General features: G+C 41.4%; 1 protein-coding gene and 1 non-coding gene across 2 annotated transcripts; both read right to left on the bottom strand.

The window, feature by feature from the left end:
- Nucleotides 1-696: 696 nt before the first annotated feature.
- On the bottom strand, nt 697-3,130 carry LOC130036717 (MAP7 domain-containing protein 3-like). The gene is made up of 4 exons (XM_056128615.1): nt 2,488-3,130; nt 1,877-2,306; nt 1,406-1,577; nt 697-1,308 (listed from the first exon to the last, which is right to left on the bottom strand). The coding sequence occupies exons 1-4, from the start codon at nt 3,128-3,130 to the stop codon at nt 697-699; spliced, it is 1,857 nt and encodes a 618-aa protein (XP_055984590.1).
- A 4,340-nt stretch (nt 3,131-7,470) lies between these two features.
- On the bottom strand, nt 7,471-7,605 carry LOC130036788 (small nucleolar RNA SNORA1). The gene has a single exon (XR_008794454.1). It is a non-coding gene; the product is annotated as a small nucleolar RNA SNORA1 (small nucleolar RNA).
- Nucleotides 7,606-16,813: the final 9,208 nt, after the last annotated feature.

Below are 16,813 nucleotides of genomic sequence, written 5' to 3'. Positions count from 1 at the left end.
CAGTTGACTGGAAAAAGTCAACCAATTGTCCCTTGTGGGCAATCTGGGGTCCCTGCATTAAATTCCCTACCCAATGGAGTGAAGGGTGTGAACTACCATGGAACTATTAAACACTTTAGATTTTTAGTACATTAGGAGTGAAAGGCAATGCTTTGGCACAGGTCCCTTTAGAAGCTCAAGAAAAACGACCACTCACTTTTACAAAGATATCTCCAGAACGCACCCACACCTGTTGCATGGGAAAACCTAAGAACTGAGATGAAGAAATTGCACGTGAAGGCACCTGTATTTACTTGAAACCCTAACTTGAAGAACGGTTGTTGGTGGTTTCCATTCCTTCTCTTTTGTTTTGGCGATACTATCTTCATGTTTCAACTAGAGGTGGTTACATGTAGAAAACTGCTCGCTCCTAGAGGCAGCACCCGGGCATCTTGAGCGTTACTTATCTGATTGAGAACTGCTCTTGTCATCGTTTGGTAGATTTTGGCAAACTGATAAGGACCCTCTTTTATGATATTTTTTGATTTGGGCTGCACGATGTATGAGGGTCTCCGTGTCATTGGACATATCAATGACAGTACTACAGTACCACTCCTATTCTGGGGGGATTAAACTTTTTAATGAATCCATACTCTTGTTCGCTTCTAGTGATTTGCCTTTGATTGATCTGCTGGTGGTGGCTCTTTTGGACAATGTTCAGGGCCCCTTTGTCACTGCCCCTGCGCCTTTGCTGCTCATTGGTTGGGCAGACTTCGCACCACAATTGAAAAAAACTCTTGTTCCTGGACGCAGCTGAATAGATGTGGGGTCTAGGAAAATCATTTTGGTGGATTTCTTGGCATTCCGCAAACGTATTTGGGGTTTCAATGATGTCTCTTCACTGCTAAGTGAAGCTGGTGAATTTCTGTCATCTGACAGATCAATTTCACTGTCCGACTCCTGCTCGTCATCGGCTTCGTCTTCATCATCAGCGTCCTCAGCTTTGCTCAGAGATCCCGCAGCCTTTGATAGGATAGAGTCTGTCCTTCTTGCCTGCTTCATTATCTCCTCAATCCTCTTCTTTCTTTCTAATCTTTCCTTCAAATTTTGTAACATAATTCTTTCGTGTTCCTTCTTACATTTGTCCGCCTCTTCCTGAGCTTTAGTTTTGGTGTCCCCTTTCTTTTGATCATCCAGCTCTGAGCTTCCTTCCTGCGGCTTTAGCAAGGTTTTGCTTCTGTGGAGCACAGTCGCTCTTCTGCAGGTCAGCATCATCGGATGTTTGCGGTTGAAAAGGTACATCCTATCTGGGAACCTCCAGGTCTTTCTCTTTCCTTGAGTTTGATGGTAATAAATTCAGAACTGGGGCTTATGGTAATAAATTCAGAACTGGGGCCAGAGCCAAGCTTTGGGTATGATCTTCTACCGCATCCTTTAGCAATTCTTTCTCCTTCTGTTCGCAAATAAGGCGGTGTTTCTCGGAGAGTATTTTCATAGCCTCTTCCTTATTAACGACACCTGGGGTGATTTTATTACCCAGGTCAAGGTCTTGGGACATGGGCTTTGGTTTACGAGTCACTCCTCTCATCCTCTCACGTCTATTTATGGTATTTGGCACATAAAGTATCTGCTGTACAGGTGTTATTTTGTAAGTCAAAGAATACTGCGCAGGTGACTTTGATATCACAGGCGAGGGAGGACACTTCGGCTTGCTGATACGAGAACTGCCTACAGTGAGGGACGGTGATACATAGCATGGGTTGTTCGATGTTAGAAGCTTTTTGTTGAGATGACCGGAGCTCATTTCTGTTTTCTGTCGAGCGTTCTTCATATCAGAAGACGGCCCGGGATTTCATCAGTAGCTGATTCACTTAGCAGGTTCATTTGATCCGCATACTGCGCACAGGGCAATTCCATAGGATGTTCTGGAAGGACCTCCACCTTCACATCCAATGGGATTTCTATCAGACTGGCCTCCGGTAATACCTCCACACTTACATCAGGAGAGGAGGTACCTAGACTCACCTCTCCTGATGAGTCAATGCTCACCTCTGGTGACGGATTCACACTGAGTGCCTCAGAGGATTCTGTACTTACTTCAGGCGAGGGGTTTAGGCTATCACCTGGCGATGACTCCAAACTGACCCCAACACAGGCTGCCAAGTTGGTCTCACACACTGCCTTATCAGCCGATGATGTCAGCTGGCCATCCGGGTTGAAGCGTTCTCCTAGTCGATCGCAGGAAGCGATGCGCGACTCATCTTTGATGTTACTACCTTTACTTCCTGACTCAGGGATGCTACTTCCATATGCAGAGATGCAGGGACCTTGAAGGTAGGAGGAAGGCGACCTTTGGCAGGTTCTTGTCCTCGGGATTTGTGGGGAGCTTTTCTGCTATTTTTATTATGGAGTACTTTGCTAATTGGTGTTTGGTCACTTAGCTCGGATGTTCTGGACTCACAGACTGTAGCTCATGACTACTTCGACTACGATTAGACAGTGTCATACATGGAACTAAGGCATGAGTGCCAGGTAGTCTTCCAGCAGGTTGATTTTTATCAGAATGCAGTTGAGCATTGGTGTATTTTCTATTTAATGATGAACTCCTCTTACCCATCTTTCCATCTTTGATGTCAGCAGTGGGTTTCCTTTCAGCTACAGGGCCTTCCCAAGACCATCTTTCCTTGGAGTCCATGAGGCTGTTACTGCGTTCAACAATGCGAGAGAGGACAGCTTTGTAGCGCTCTTGATCTTCTTCGAGCTTCTGCTTCCTCTTCTCAACAGATATCCTTCTTTGTCCATCTTTCTCTTTCTGCTCTTTCAGTTTTCGTTGTTTCTCCTCCACTTGCTTTTCATGGTAGATTTTTGCCTTTCTCTCCTTCTCCAGTGTCTGCATTTCTTTATTAGTGTCATCTTGTCTTCTTTTCTCTTCTCTACGCTCTTTTGCAAGTCTCTGTTTTTCATCCTTTTTGAGGACAGATCCATCTAATATTGGTTTAAATGTTGACTTCATACTGGTAGTGATGGTGGTGTTGGCCTGATGTTGAAGGCCACTTTGACTTCGTCGCTCTGCTGCAATGACCTGAGATGCAGCAACCATCCACTTGCGCATCCCTTGCAGGGATGTGCCCCCACTGGCGCTGTCTGCCATCTTTCCAAGGTGCCGAGGCACTAGCCGTTGCGAGCTCTGGGGCACCAGTGCACAGGCCGACTATTTTTGTCTTCTATTTTTCTTCACTCTGAAGAGGGCTTCATTGGCAAGTGTTAGGACTGCATCAGAAGTGTGACTTAAATACCGGTGCAGCCAACTTCCTCACAGGTACGTCTGGGTGTCAGGGGGCGTGCCTTCAGGGTCTGCTGCAGTTATTTTTTTCCTTCGCAGCACTCTGGGCTCACATCTCTATCTTCATTACCTTATTTTGAGAACATCCTGACTATCTCAATCACATTAGGCCAATAGTCCAGTAGCCTATTCCAATCTCACCAAAATAACGGTGAACACAAGAAACTAAACAAGCTTAATATAAAAGAACACACCCCTTGAAGCTTCAGTAGAGGCCTCTCAGAAGTTACAGAGGAGCTTCAAAGAGGAAGGTAGTGTTCTAGAAGGGGAAAAAGGTAACCACCATCGACCGAGATCATCCAGAATCCTTTATCTCAGAGAGAGGGATACACTGATAGTGAACAGGAGGGTCCCACCTCCATAATACCATAACAACATGAAGGAAGAGTGTAAATCCCCACCATGAGGAGTGGATAAAGAGGAGTCCAGAAGCCTCTATAGGGATGACCCACAAATTTGAATTCTCTGACAAAGAACTCAGAGATAAAATGTTGAGAATGATCAATGAACTCAAAGAAATGGTGGAACAGATATCCTGTACATTTAAGGAGGACATGAAAGAAACAGTGGAATGGACAGCCAAGAAAATACAGGAAGAAATGAGAGCAGAAATAAGAAAGCTATAAACAGAAGTGCTACTAGTAAAGAATTTGGTAGATGAAATAAAAAACTCAGTGGGTGCCCTCAACAGTAGTTATTTTTCTTCACTCTGATTACGGAGATGCTTTTCTTTAAGAGGGGACCTTGCAGTGCTGAGGAGACCTTGCAGTGCTCAGGGGACCTGGATGTAATTCCTGGCAACACTTGGCCAACCATTGGCCCAATGACACAGAGCTACTCAGGCACTAAGGCCGCATCCAGCAATGCATAGGGTTCTCCAGGGTATAGCAGATAATTCTGTGGAGGATATGTGGTGCCGTGGTTTAAACTCTGATTCCAGAACCTGAGTTTAGCATGCACTCTTCACTACTGAGCTTTTTCCCTGACCCTGAAGAAGATACTATGTTATAGAGCTTTATATATGTTAAATATTTTTTAAAAAATTTATTAGTGAAACACCATGAGGTACAGTTGTAGACTTACAAATTTTTGTGCTTGGGTTTCAATTATCACGGTATCACGGTCCTCCTGTTGTTCATCGATTTGCTCGAGCAGGCCCAGTAACGTCTCTATCATGAGTCTTGTTGTCACTGTGTTTGACATATCAAATACATCACGGGGAGCTTGCCAGGCTCTGCCGTGAGGGCGGGATACTCTCGGTAGCATGCCGGGCTCTCCGAGAGGGGTGGAGGAATCGAACTCGTGTTGGCCATGTTGGCTGCGTGCAAGGCAAACGCCCTACCCGCTGTGCTATCGCTCCAGCCCATTGGGTTTCAATTATACAATGATCAAAGGCCCATCCCTCCACCAGTGCCCATTTTCCACTACCACGGGTCCCACTATAACTCCGACCTCCCATCCATCCCTCCCACACTGCCTCTGTGGCAGGGCATTCCCTTTTGTTTTCTCTCTCTCCTTTTGGGTGTTGTGGTTTGCAAAAGAGGCATTGAGTGGCAATCATGTTTGGTCTGTAGTCTACTTTCAGCATGCTTCTCTCATCCTGGGAGGATCCTCCCAACACCTTTTATTTGGTGCTTCCCTCTCTATCTGAGCTCCCCTTTCCCCTAGTATGTGTGGCTGGCCTCCAAGCCATGGAGAAAACCTCCTGGTACTAATCTCGGCCACTCTTGGGTGTTAGTCTTCTATTTTGTTTCTTTATGTTCCCCAGATGAATGCAATCTTTCTATGTCTATCCCTCTCTTTCTGACTCATTTCGCTTAGCATGATACTTTCCATGTAGTACCACTTGTATGTAAATTTCATGACTTCATCTTTTCTAAGAGCTACATAGTATTCCATTGTGTAGATGTACCAAATTTTTCTTTAACCAGTCATCTGTTCTTGGGCACTCAGGTTTTATGTTAAATAATTTTTAACATGGTTGGCCATAATATCTTGTTATCATCTTAATGCCTATAGTGTTTTTTGTGCTACTGCCATTTCCAATGGTAGTAGTAAAAATAACAGCCTTTCTTGTTTTTTATTTTTGCAGAGCCAGGGACCAAACTCAGGGCCTCACACATAGATGGTAGGCATTATAACACTGAGCCACATTTATGTCCCCTGAAAATTTTCCTTTTGAGAGAGTTCCCAATTTTATTAGACTTTCTACAATTAAATAACTTTAACTGTGTTATTTTATTCTATTTTTATTTTGTATATATTTTAAAATTTTGTATCTCATCTTTATTCTACTTTATCGGGCTGGAGCGATAGCACAGCGGGTAGGGCGTTTGCCTTGCACGCAGCCAACATGACCGACCCGAGTTCGATTCCTCTGCCCCTCGCGGAGAGCCTGGCAAGCTACCGAGAGTATCTCGCCCACACGGCAAGGCCTTGCAAGCTACCCATGACGTATTCGATATGCCAAACACAGTAATAACAAGTCTCACGATGGAGATGTTACTGGGCCCTTACTTATAACTGTAAATAAGGCTTTAGTTTCATATCTACTGTGACATATAGTGTTTTCATTACTCTATAAAATGTGAAGGGTATTTCCTTTACATTTCTTTTCAGCACTAATTGCTTCTACATCTTTTTGTTTTTGGCTTATGGGCCACACCCGGAAGTGTTTAGGGTTTACTCCTGGCTCTGCGCTGAGGGATCACTCCTGGTGGGCTTGGGGGACCATATAGGTGGGGTGCTGGGAATTAAATCTGGGCCGGTCTTGTGAAAGGCAAGATCCCTATTCGCTGTACTATCACTCTGGCCCCACTTCTAAAATCATTTAAAATTGAATCTTAGAAAAAATTGCATATAATATTGATTTATAACACTTTTTAGAACTCCAGGTTTGCAGCTCAAGAAGTGCTTGTAAAACACCATATCCACAACCAAATCTCCATTCACCGTTCAGTCAGCTTCCTCTACCTATTATAGTCACTCCTCCTCTCTATTCATCAATGGTAGCAACAATTCCTATTGTCAGAATCTCAGTGTTTATTTTCATTGTGTTTATTTCCTCATTTCCATAATGAGTTAAATTATATGATATTTGCATTATTCTGTTGTATAACAATGAAGGGACAATGAGGGGAATATTTTAGCAAGCAGAAATAAATATAGTCACTTAAAAATAATTCACCTGGAAGAACGAATTTTATTCACAAAATAGCATGAAGTCAAAATGTATGAAAAATCTGGCACTACCACAAGATATCAGTAACAGAAGAAAACAAATCAGTAATGTTGTGCACATTATTCCTGATCTATATTCCTGATGGAATTTATAGAACCTGAACATAATACACACTCTTTGTACAATTACTCAATTAGTATTTTATGTACTATATATCTAATATATAGTGTATCTCTCAGTTCTTTGAAATTTGTTGAGATATATTTTCTGACCAAGCATATAATATATAATTAAAATTTTAATTTAAATGGACTTGGAAATAAAGAACTTGTATTAAATTATTGAATGTGGGTTATGTACTCAAGTGAAGCTCCACACCATCGATATAAAATTCCAAATCCCACTAACTTAAATGTTAGAAAATCTAACTTCAAAGAGTTTGGACATGTCAGGAGTTTAGAGGGACACTGATATCGCAGAAGCAAGGGAAAACAAAGACCTTATATTTTGGGCACTAACCCACACTCTTAATACCCCAACCTTGAACACAAGGCTGTGAGAATTCACCCATAACTTGAATGTACACCTCAAAATATCATACTGATGACATATTTAGAGAGGTAATAAAATTCATCCAGAAGGAGAATTTCCAGATTCCCTGGAAAAAGTTAGAGATCTTACAATGAGAACACAATCCTTATAACTCATTTAAAGATTTAAACACTGATGCTAAAATACTTATGATTGTTTTACTTTAAATTCTAGGATTAATTGGATTCAAACCTTGCAACATAGACCATCAGTGATTTCAGAGATCTAAACTAAAGAAAGATATAGGAACATATTAAACAAAAAAGTTTTGTCAGACACTAAAAGAATTCAAACCATCACACTACAAACACAGAATGTCAAATGTCTCAGACTCTGTCCTCTGAAAAATTACCTTTAGGAAGCAGTCTTGTTTTACAAATGTCACAAGTCTCATTGCCACCATGGTAATGAGCCTGCTGTGATGGAAGCATAACCAGTGAGTCAATGTGGCCATATTCACATTATCTGGATGTTGGGAGTAGTCAGGCTCACATTCATGTAGAATGAGGCTGAGAAAGCAACCTTGGGGCCGAGAGATATAGTACAACAATTATGGTACATACCTAGCATTTGTCTGACTTAGATTTGATTCCAGGCACCCTGAGAATTGCTGGGTACTTCCTCGGAGGTCCCATTAACACACTGCCAGGGTAGCCTGGGTAATCTTCAGCATAGCAGGTCCTGAGCAGAACTGTATCCTCAAGCCCTTGCTTTGAATTACCAGCCCATTTGGCGGAGAGTCATCTGGAAGAGACCACCCGACCACTCGAGTAACACTTGGGAGGTTCTCCAAATACAAATAATTAAGAGCCACTTAATGGCCTGAACAAAGACCCACAAGTAATTTATACTTAAACGTTGGAGCAAGTTTATTTAGTAAGAGTTCTCTTACTCTGAGACACACAAACGAATCTTAGACCAGAGCAACTTGCTGCACAGATGGCCCTGGACTTTGCAGTAGGCCATTTCTGCTGTGCTGCTCCAGACAGGGGCAGGTGCCGTCGCTCCGCCTGCCCTCTAGGAGCCCCAGCAACTGCCATTTTCTAAAAGTCAGCGGCAAGCTCCAGGTAACAGTGACAGTGGCGGCAAAGGCCAACCCTCACAGGACAGGGGAGGAGTGGGCGCTTCTTCCCCCCTGCCCCAATGGGACTCCAAGATGATGCCACATCTGGCCACCATCTACTTAAGCTCCCACACGGCCACAATCCAGAAACACAAACAAATCTCGGACCTGAGAAACTTGCTGCAGCGATCTCTTCTGACTACAATTATTAAAATTTTATAATTCCTAGAGTGCGTGGCCACTCTTGTGGCCATGAAACATTATATTGTATCCATAACAATCAATACAAAACACATTGTCTAGCATTGCATTTTCGGCAGGTGTGAGTGATGGTGGGACTGGTCTTGAAATATCGAAGTTAACTAGAGAAAGAGAGTATTGTGCAAATTATCTGCCACACAGGCAGGGGGAGGTGTGAAATGGAGCGGTGGAATACTGGGGATTTTGGTGGTGGAAAACGTGCATTAGTGAAGAGATGGGTGTTTGATGATTGTATGATTGAAACTCAAACATGAAAGTTTTGTTACTGTACCTCACGGTGAATCAATAATAATAAAAAAAAGAGTTCTCTTACCTTTGTTCAGAAACCACCAGAATAATTGAATCTAAAATTGGAGCACAGACCCTCAAATATTTCAGAGATTTTACATACTGAACATAAATGCCCCAAATTGCACACAGATGTGTGCATACCCTCCAAAGTTGAGAAACAACAGTGATTCAATAACATATAAAATATACAAACAAGCAAATCTCAAGCAGAAAATAAACCCAGAGGTCAGACACCTCTAACTTGGAATAGAGTTTCTGAATATCTTAGGCTTCAGCCTCGGAGCACACCCATGAATAGTTTCTTGTGTTATCACACTGTAAAATAAACCTTCAAATAGTGGTGATTCACTATTTCGAATCCAGATCCTCCACGAGTTATCTGCTCACAACCTTTCAGACACCTGAGACTCAGACATTGGGTCACAGATGTCCAGTCAGTTCAGAGAAATTGCTTCTTTCAAAGACTAAACATTAAAAACATTAAACATTAAACATTAGAATGACGTTTGGAGAGATAGATTAATTTGCTGAGTGTATTCCTTTTGAGATCCTCAGGTTCAATTTCAGGCATCAGATGGTTCCCCAAGCCCTGTTTGGAGCAGTCTCCAAGCATTGCCATGTATGCCGCTCCACCCCCTTGGGAAAAACCCTGAAAAGTTTGAGTTCTTACACAAGAAAAAATTTTTAAAAACTTCAACTCTTGGAATATAGGCCCTCTAAGGTTTTACAGAACTAACACTAAACATACACATGCAAATAAATTATTATCATAGGACCTAAACTTCATAGAGTTGAAAGATTTTACATTGGAGCTAAATGAATGGGAAAAAATCTTTTCATTCAACACATTAGGTATAGGTTTGATATACATGGCATATTAAGTACTCACAAAGATCAACAAAAATTTTAAAAACGCTATCAACAAATGGGAGACGAAATGAATAGATACTTCTTAGAGGAAGTCAGGCAGATGGCCAGTAGGCACATGAAAAATGCTGAGTATCGCTTATTGTCAGAGAAATCTAAATCAAGATGGTAATGAGATACCATTTCGCACAAATGAAAATGGAACACACATAAAAACCATCTCACACCAGTGAGAATGGCACATGTCAAGAATAGTAGGGAAAAAAAGAATAGTAGGAACAATCTGTGTTGGTAAGGATTTGGTGAAAAAGGTACTCTAATTCTGGATGAGGAAATGTATTGTAGTAAAGGAAGAATGCTTAGATCACCCTTGACCCCACTGTTTAGAAAGGGCAGGGAAGGAAAGAAATCAATGGAGAAGAAGAGAATGGGCAGTAATGGGTGAAACAGGCATCAAGGTTTCAGTTATACTGGTGATATGGGTTAGTGGTGTATCCCATCCAAAACACAGATTCAACAAAACTGAAAACATGAGATTTAAGTTTCAACCACTGGAACTTTATAATGTACCTGTCAAATTTACAGACAGGGTGTGGGGTGGATTCTGGAGGTGGGGATAGAATATGGGAAAACTGGTGAATGGAAGTTGACACTGGTGGTGGGATTAGTATTGAAATATAATATGACTTAAACTCAACAATGAACTCAACTTTGTAAATGACGGTTCTTTAAATAAAATTTTTATTAAAAATAGAAAGAAAACAAAATCTCAGTGTTACTCTCCACCAGGTCTCCCTGTATGATCTCTTGGCTGATTTATCTTGCTGGCTTCTTCTCAGAAACATTAGCACTCTTAATGATTACTGAGGAGAACAGGAACTTTTGTTTGTGTGGGTTATACCTATTAATATTTAACATATTAACAATCAAAATGGAAGACCTTTAAAATATTTAATATACACTTTATACGTTGACACATTAAAACTAGATTTTACATTGGAAGCAGTATACAGCGCTTGGGCTCTATTTTATAAATAAAAAGATCTTAAAGAATCAGATAGCTCATACTGTCAACTCACACTACCAAGCATCTAAGATTATCATAAACACCCTAGGCACACTTCAACAAAACACACTAGGCACCCAGAAATCCTACAACCTGACTATAGATCCTGAACTTCAGATTCAAAATCTTTACTAAAGAGTTTCAAGGATTTCAAAGCCTCCATATGGTAAACACATATATTCAGATATTTTAATTAATGATTTAGAACACAGACTGTCAGTGAGTTCAGAAACAATCACTCTAAACAGTTTCATATACTTTAGACCTAAACTCAGTGCATGGGCCCTACAAATATCTCTGAACTCACACCAAAGAACACAGATGCGAACTTCAGACAAACTCTTCAAAGGGTTCAAAGACAGCTTGAGCACTCTCCAATACCTCAAATTTGAAATTTGAAGAACAGGCCTGGGTGATAGTATAGAAGGTAGGGCACTTGCCTTGCACACGGTCAACCCAGGTTCTTCTCCTGGTATCCCATATAGTTCCCTGAGCACTGCCATGAGTAATTCCTGAGTCCACACCTAGGAGTACTTAAGGGTCTCCAGTGATATATTCTTTTTAAAAATTTTTATTAATGAAACACCATGAGGTAGTTGTAGACTTACAAATTTTTGTGCTTGGGTTTCAGTTATACAATGATCAAATATCCATCCCTTCACCAGTTCCCATTCTCCACCACCTGTGATCCCAGTATCTCTCCCACCCCCCATCCCCCACATCCCATCCTGCCTCTGTGGCAGGGCATTTCCTTTTGTTTTCTCTCTCCTTTTGGGTGCTGTGGTTTTCAATAGAGGCATTGAGTGGCAATCAGCCAAGAACAGAGGACTGGTTAAAGAAACTTTGGTACATCCAGTGCTATATTCTTTTGTGCTTAGGGGAACCAAGTGGTGCTGAAAACAAACCTGAGTTGGTCACATGTAAAGCAAAATCTTTAAGTCTATTCTATCTCTCTGGCTCCAGAGATTTCCTTTTTTTTGTGTGTGAGTGGGCACACCAAGAAATTTTCAGGGTTTACTCCTGGTTTTGTGCTCAAGGATCATTTCTGGCAGGGTTCTGGGACCAATATGTCGCTACCAGGATCAAATCCAAGTTTGTCGCATGCAAGGCAAGCAACCTAACTGATGTACTATTGCTATGGCTCCCAGAGATCCATTTTTTGAGGAATGGAAAATTTGAACACTGATTCTCATTAACAGCATGGTTCTCTATTGGGACAAAATCTGCACATGATTTGGATTGAGCTCGAAGTTCTTTGAGGATATAATCTTGGGTACAGCCTCCGACTACCTCTATATTTTTTCTGATAACCTAAGAATTAGGGGCATCTGGTCATGTAAGGTCCAGCCCAATTTAATGGAGGACTCAAGATTGGTCTACATGGCCTTTATCCTCACTACCCCCTGCTTCTCCTCTGGCTGCCATTACTGAGAGTGGAGAAGGAGAGAGAATATGCCCTGGAGGTTGTGAGGAATTAGTATGTGGTTTTCAATAGAGGCATTGAGTGGCAATCAGCCAAGAACAGAGGACTGGACTTGGAATATAGGCCCTCTAAGGTTTTACAGAACTAACACTAAACATACACATGCAAATAAATTATTATCATAGGACCTAAACTTCATAGAGTTGAAAGATTTTACATTGGAGCTAAATGAATGGGAAAAAATCTTTTCATTCAACACATTAGGTATAGGTTTGATATACATGGCATATTAAGTACTCACAAAGATCAACAAAAATTTTAAAAACGCTATCAACAAATGGGAGACGAAATGAATAGATACTTCTTAGAGGAAGTCAGGCAGATGGCCAGTAGGCACATGAAAAATGCTGAGTATCGCTTATTGTCAGAGAAATCTAAATCAAGATGGTAATGAGATACCATCTCGCACAAATGAAAATGGAACACACATAAAAACCATCTCACACCAGTGAGAATGGCACATGTCAAGAATAGTAGGGAAAAAAAAGAATAGTAGGAACAATCTGTGTTGGTAAGGATTTGGTGAAAAAGGTACTCTAATTCTGGATGAGGAAATGTATTGTAGTAAAGGAAGAATGCTTAGATCACCCTTGACCCCACTGTATACAGAAAGATGAAGAGTATACAGAAAGATGAAGAGAACTTACACTTCTGTATATGACTTCTAGATCATCATCGTGACTGTGGGAGCAGTCTACATCAGGCTCATCTTACAAACCAGAATGCCTATGACACTTAGATTTCCCACCCAGCACTGGGGAGATGACTTAAGTGGTAGAGCACATGCTTTGCTTGTATGTGTGAGACCCTGAGTTGGTTTTGTTTCCACATGCTCCCCATAAGTACTGCTGGGTGTGGTCCTCACAGTAATTTTTTTGTGAAGGGGGACTGGGAATGTGGTTCAGCAGTAGACACTTGTATGTGTGGGGCTCTTGAAGAGCCAAAAGGCTTTTTTTCAAGACGTTTACATGGAACAAACTAAACTTTTAATTATTGAAATGATATCCCCATCAAAAATAACAATCATTTAGCCTGTTTTGAGCCTTTGGATCCATTCTTGTCACAAGTTTTCTAGAAAAGATAGTAGTGGTGCCTCCATCACTATCTACCCTTACTCCGTGCTTTCTGAGAGGTGAATTTGAAATTACCTTGAGGAAGGTCGGAATGGCGAAAAAAAGGAGACACTGATTATATTAAAATGACACAGTACATGTTTTATAGATTTTATATCTAAGCAATTTTATTGACTTTTGAAGTATATTTTATTTTTGGTATATTTTGTAGACCTAACTAAATTATTATGAGGCATTAAGGGTATTAAGTACTCCAAATATATTCCTAATTCTTTTAAAAATATTATTTTATTATTCATAATAATATGTTACATTTAATATTACAGCACCAATCCCACTACCATTACATATACCCGCCACCATATTTTGAATATTTCCACCCTGACCTCCAAACCCTGCCCTCAAAGCAGAACCTAAATAATTTATTTTGTCTTGCTATGAATAATCCACTAAAAATTATCCAAAAACTTTCTTCGAGGAAAGTGTGTGAAGATTGTTTTATTTCACCCTGGAGCCACTAAGCCCTTGTATAAGAGATTACTAATATGTTGTTAAAGTTTGAGCTATATATATACATATATATGTATATATGTCGGACTACAGCTGAATCTTATGAAGACAATGTTTATGAGAAACAGCCTCGTTCCTGACGCTCCATTCACTCTCAACGGAAGCACCATCTCCGAATGCAACAGTAATATATACCTAGGTCGAGAAATCAACATGATGAATGACCTGGCACCTGAGTTGTGCAGGAGGAAGAGAGCGGCTTAGAATGCCTTTAAGAGTGTTGAAGAAATAACTAAGAGGACAAAGAACCTCCAGCTACGAGCACATCTCTTCGATTCCACTGTTCTTCCTGCATTAACATATGCCTCAGATACCTGGGCCCTACGAAAACAGGATGAGAATGTTATTCGGATCTCTCAAAGAGGAATCAAAAGAGCTATGCTTGGAGTATCACGCTTCACTCAAATGAGAGATAGTATCCGGAGTTCTGATCTCCGTCAACGCTCAAGAATCAGGGACGCTGTCTCATTTGCCAAGGCATCAAAAATTAGATGGGCTGGACACTTAATGAGGTTTACAGACAACCGCTGGACTAGAGCCATTACTGACTGGATTCCACGGGATGTCAAAAGATCGCGTGGAGGCCCACCTACAAGATGGTCAGACTTCTTCGTCAAGACCCTGAATGATCGGTTTGAGGCTCTCCATGTTCCTAGAACGAACAGATGCCATTGGGCTACGCTAGCACGCAACAGGGATGAATGGAGACGTTACTGGCACCCGCTCAAGTAAATCGATGAATAATAGGGGATCAAGTGATATATATATATATATATATATATATATTTCTCTCTCTCAGAGATGGGTTGCCTTCTACTTTACACCCCATCAAATATGGTGTGCTACTCTTGGTACATCAGTGGTTTAGGATATGAGATGTCCAGGAATTCTAAAATTTTAAATAGGATGACACAGCTGGAGTTTAATTTTTAGCTGGATGGTGACTTTGGGGTTCAGAGGCATCTCTGTGATCTATCATTCTGTGTTACTCATTTCCGAAAGATTTATTTGGGAGCCTCTGGATCAGGAGCATTAATGAGCTTATACGGTGCCAGAGGCAGTTCCTGGGTGTGACTGACAAGCTACTAGAAACAGGGAGATGGGGGGAGGTTGCCTATTTCTGACTCCGTGTGAGCCTGAAGATTTCAGTTACAAGTCCTGCATACCTGAGCTTTTCAGCAGTTTCACTCATGCATGAGGCTTTTCTGAGCCTGTGGAGATAAAACAGGAGCATGACAGTGATTGAGTTCTGGAGGGTTTCAGCTGCTGGGGTTCTGTTGGGGTGAAGAGGGGGACTCACCTGCACCCCTCTGAGTTGCCCCTAGTGAGACAGCCTGGCGTGGGGTCCGAAGGCATCTCTATGGCATATCTGTTTCCTGATCTTTAAGTGAAGATAATTATCTCTCTCAGCCAAATAAATGATGATCAGAGATAATCACGATCACGATCATCCTGTTGTTCATCGATTTCCTTGAGCAGGCACCAGTAACGTCTCCTTCTTCCTAGCCCTGAGATTTTAAAAGAGCCATTTCAATGCTCTTTCAGGATTAGGAGAATGAGACCCATCATTGTTACTGAATACGACACGGGAAGTTTGCCAGACTCTGCCGTGTGGGCAGGATACTTTTGGTAGCCTACCAGGTTCTCCAAAGGAAAAATAAGATAATAAGAGGCTGCGAATGTGGCCACGCACTTCTGGGATCTGGGTTTTATAGTCTCTGCGTCTTGGCTGTTGATGGGACCAACCCGATGAATAATAGGGGATCAAGTGATATATATATATATATATATATATATATATATATTTCTCTCTCTCAGAGATGGGTTGCAAAAATTTATGCAGCTGGTGAGTGTGACGCCTACCTACTAGAAGATGGAGGGTCTAGGTGAAGAAGGCCCAGTCCCAATCCGAGTAGGCTTGGAGACCTCAGCCCCGGACCCGCACGCCTGGCTTCCTCTGCCAGTTCTTTCATGCATGAGGCCCGTCCGGACGTGTGGAAAGTGGTTCTGGCATGGTCGTGGCTGGATCCGGAGTTCCTCAGCTGCTGGGTCTCTGCTCTAGGCGGGGGGTGGAGAGAAACTCAACCCTCCCCCCTCCAAAGGGCCCTGGTGAGGACAGCCAGGGGCGGGGGCAGGAGACTCTGATCAGATATAATACTGGGCATAAATTTTTGTAATAAATATAATGGGGAATTTCCGACTATAGATGAAGTAGATTATTAGAATATGTGAATAAAAACAATGATTTTCATAATTTTAGCATTTTACACAGTAAAATTTCAGATAAATACAGAGATCAGAATGAAAAATTGGAACTGTCCATTGACAGATATTCAGATATGAAATTTCAGCAAGACAGGCAAAGGTACTGAAAAACGAGAACAAGATGCTTAAAAGATTTCTCTCAGCATAGCTGCTTAAAACTTCTAGACAAGGAATTACATTTATATATATGTATATATTTGTGTATGTATATATCTGTGTGTCACCGTCACTGTCCCCCCATTCTTCATCAATTTTCTCTAGCAGGCCCAGTAATGTCTCCATTTTGTGACTTGTTGTTACTGCGTTTGACATATTGAATACGTCATGGGTAGCTTGCCAGGCTTTGCCGTGTGAATGAGATACTCTTGGTAGCTTCCCAGGCTCTCCAAGAGGGGCGGAGGAATCGAACCTGGCTTGGTCGGGCTGGCTGTGCAAAAGGCAAATGCCCTACAGCTGTGCTATCCCTCTAGCCCATATCTGTATGTATACACAGTTAATTGTGATTCCTAGTGGATACTTTATGTTTTTCAATAATTAGTCTATACAATATTTACTCCATAATGTGCTTTTCATTATGATAGGCAAGACTATACCAATATGATTATTCAGAGAAGATCAAGTTTCTGAGATCTGAACTTTCTAAAGTCAATTTCATACAGAGAGAAATAAATGACTGTTTACTATATTAGACACCTGCCCTTCTGCCCATCAACTACCGTTACTTGTGCAAACTCCCCTGCATCTTAGAGATGGAAGACCACTTCTCAATAATCCCATACT

This window comes from Sorex fumeus, unplaced genomic scaffold (assembly GCF_029834395.1).
Source record: "Sorex fumeus unplaced genomic scaffold, SorFum_2.1 ptg000065l, whole genome shotgun sequence".
Taxonomy (NCBI): Eukaryota; Metazoa; Chordata; class Mammalia; order Eulipotyphla; family Soricidae; genus Sorex; species Sorex fumeus.
Note: the sequence above shows the minus strand (reverse complement) of the source record. Positions and strands in the feature narration are given on the sequence as shown.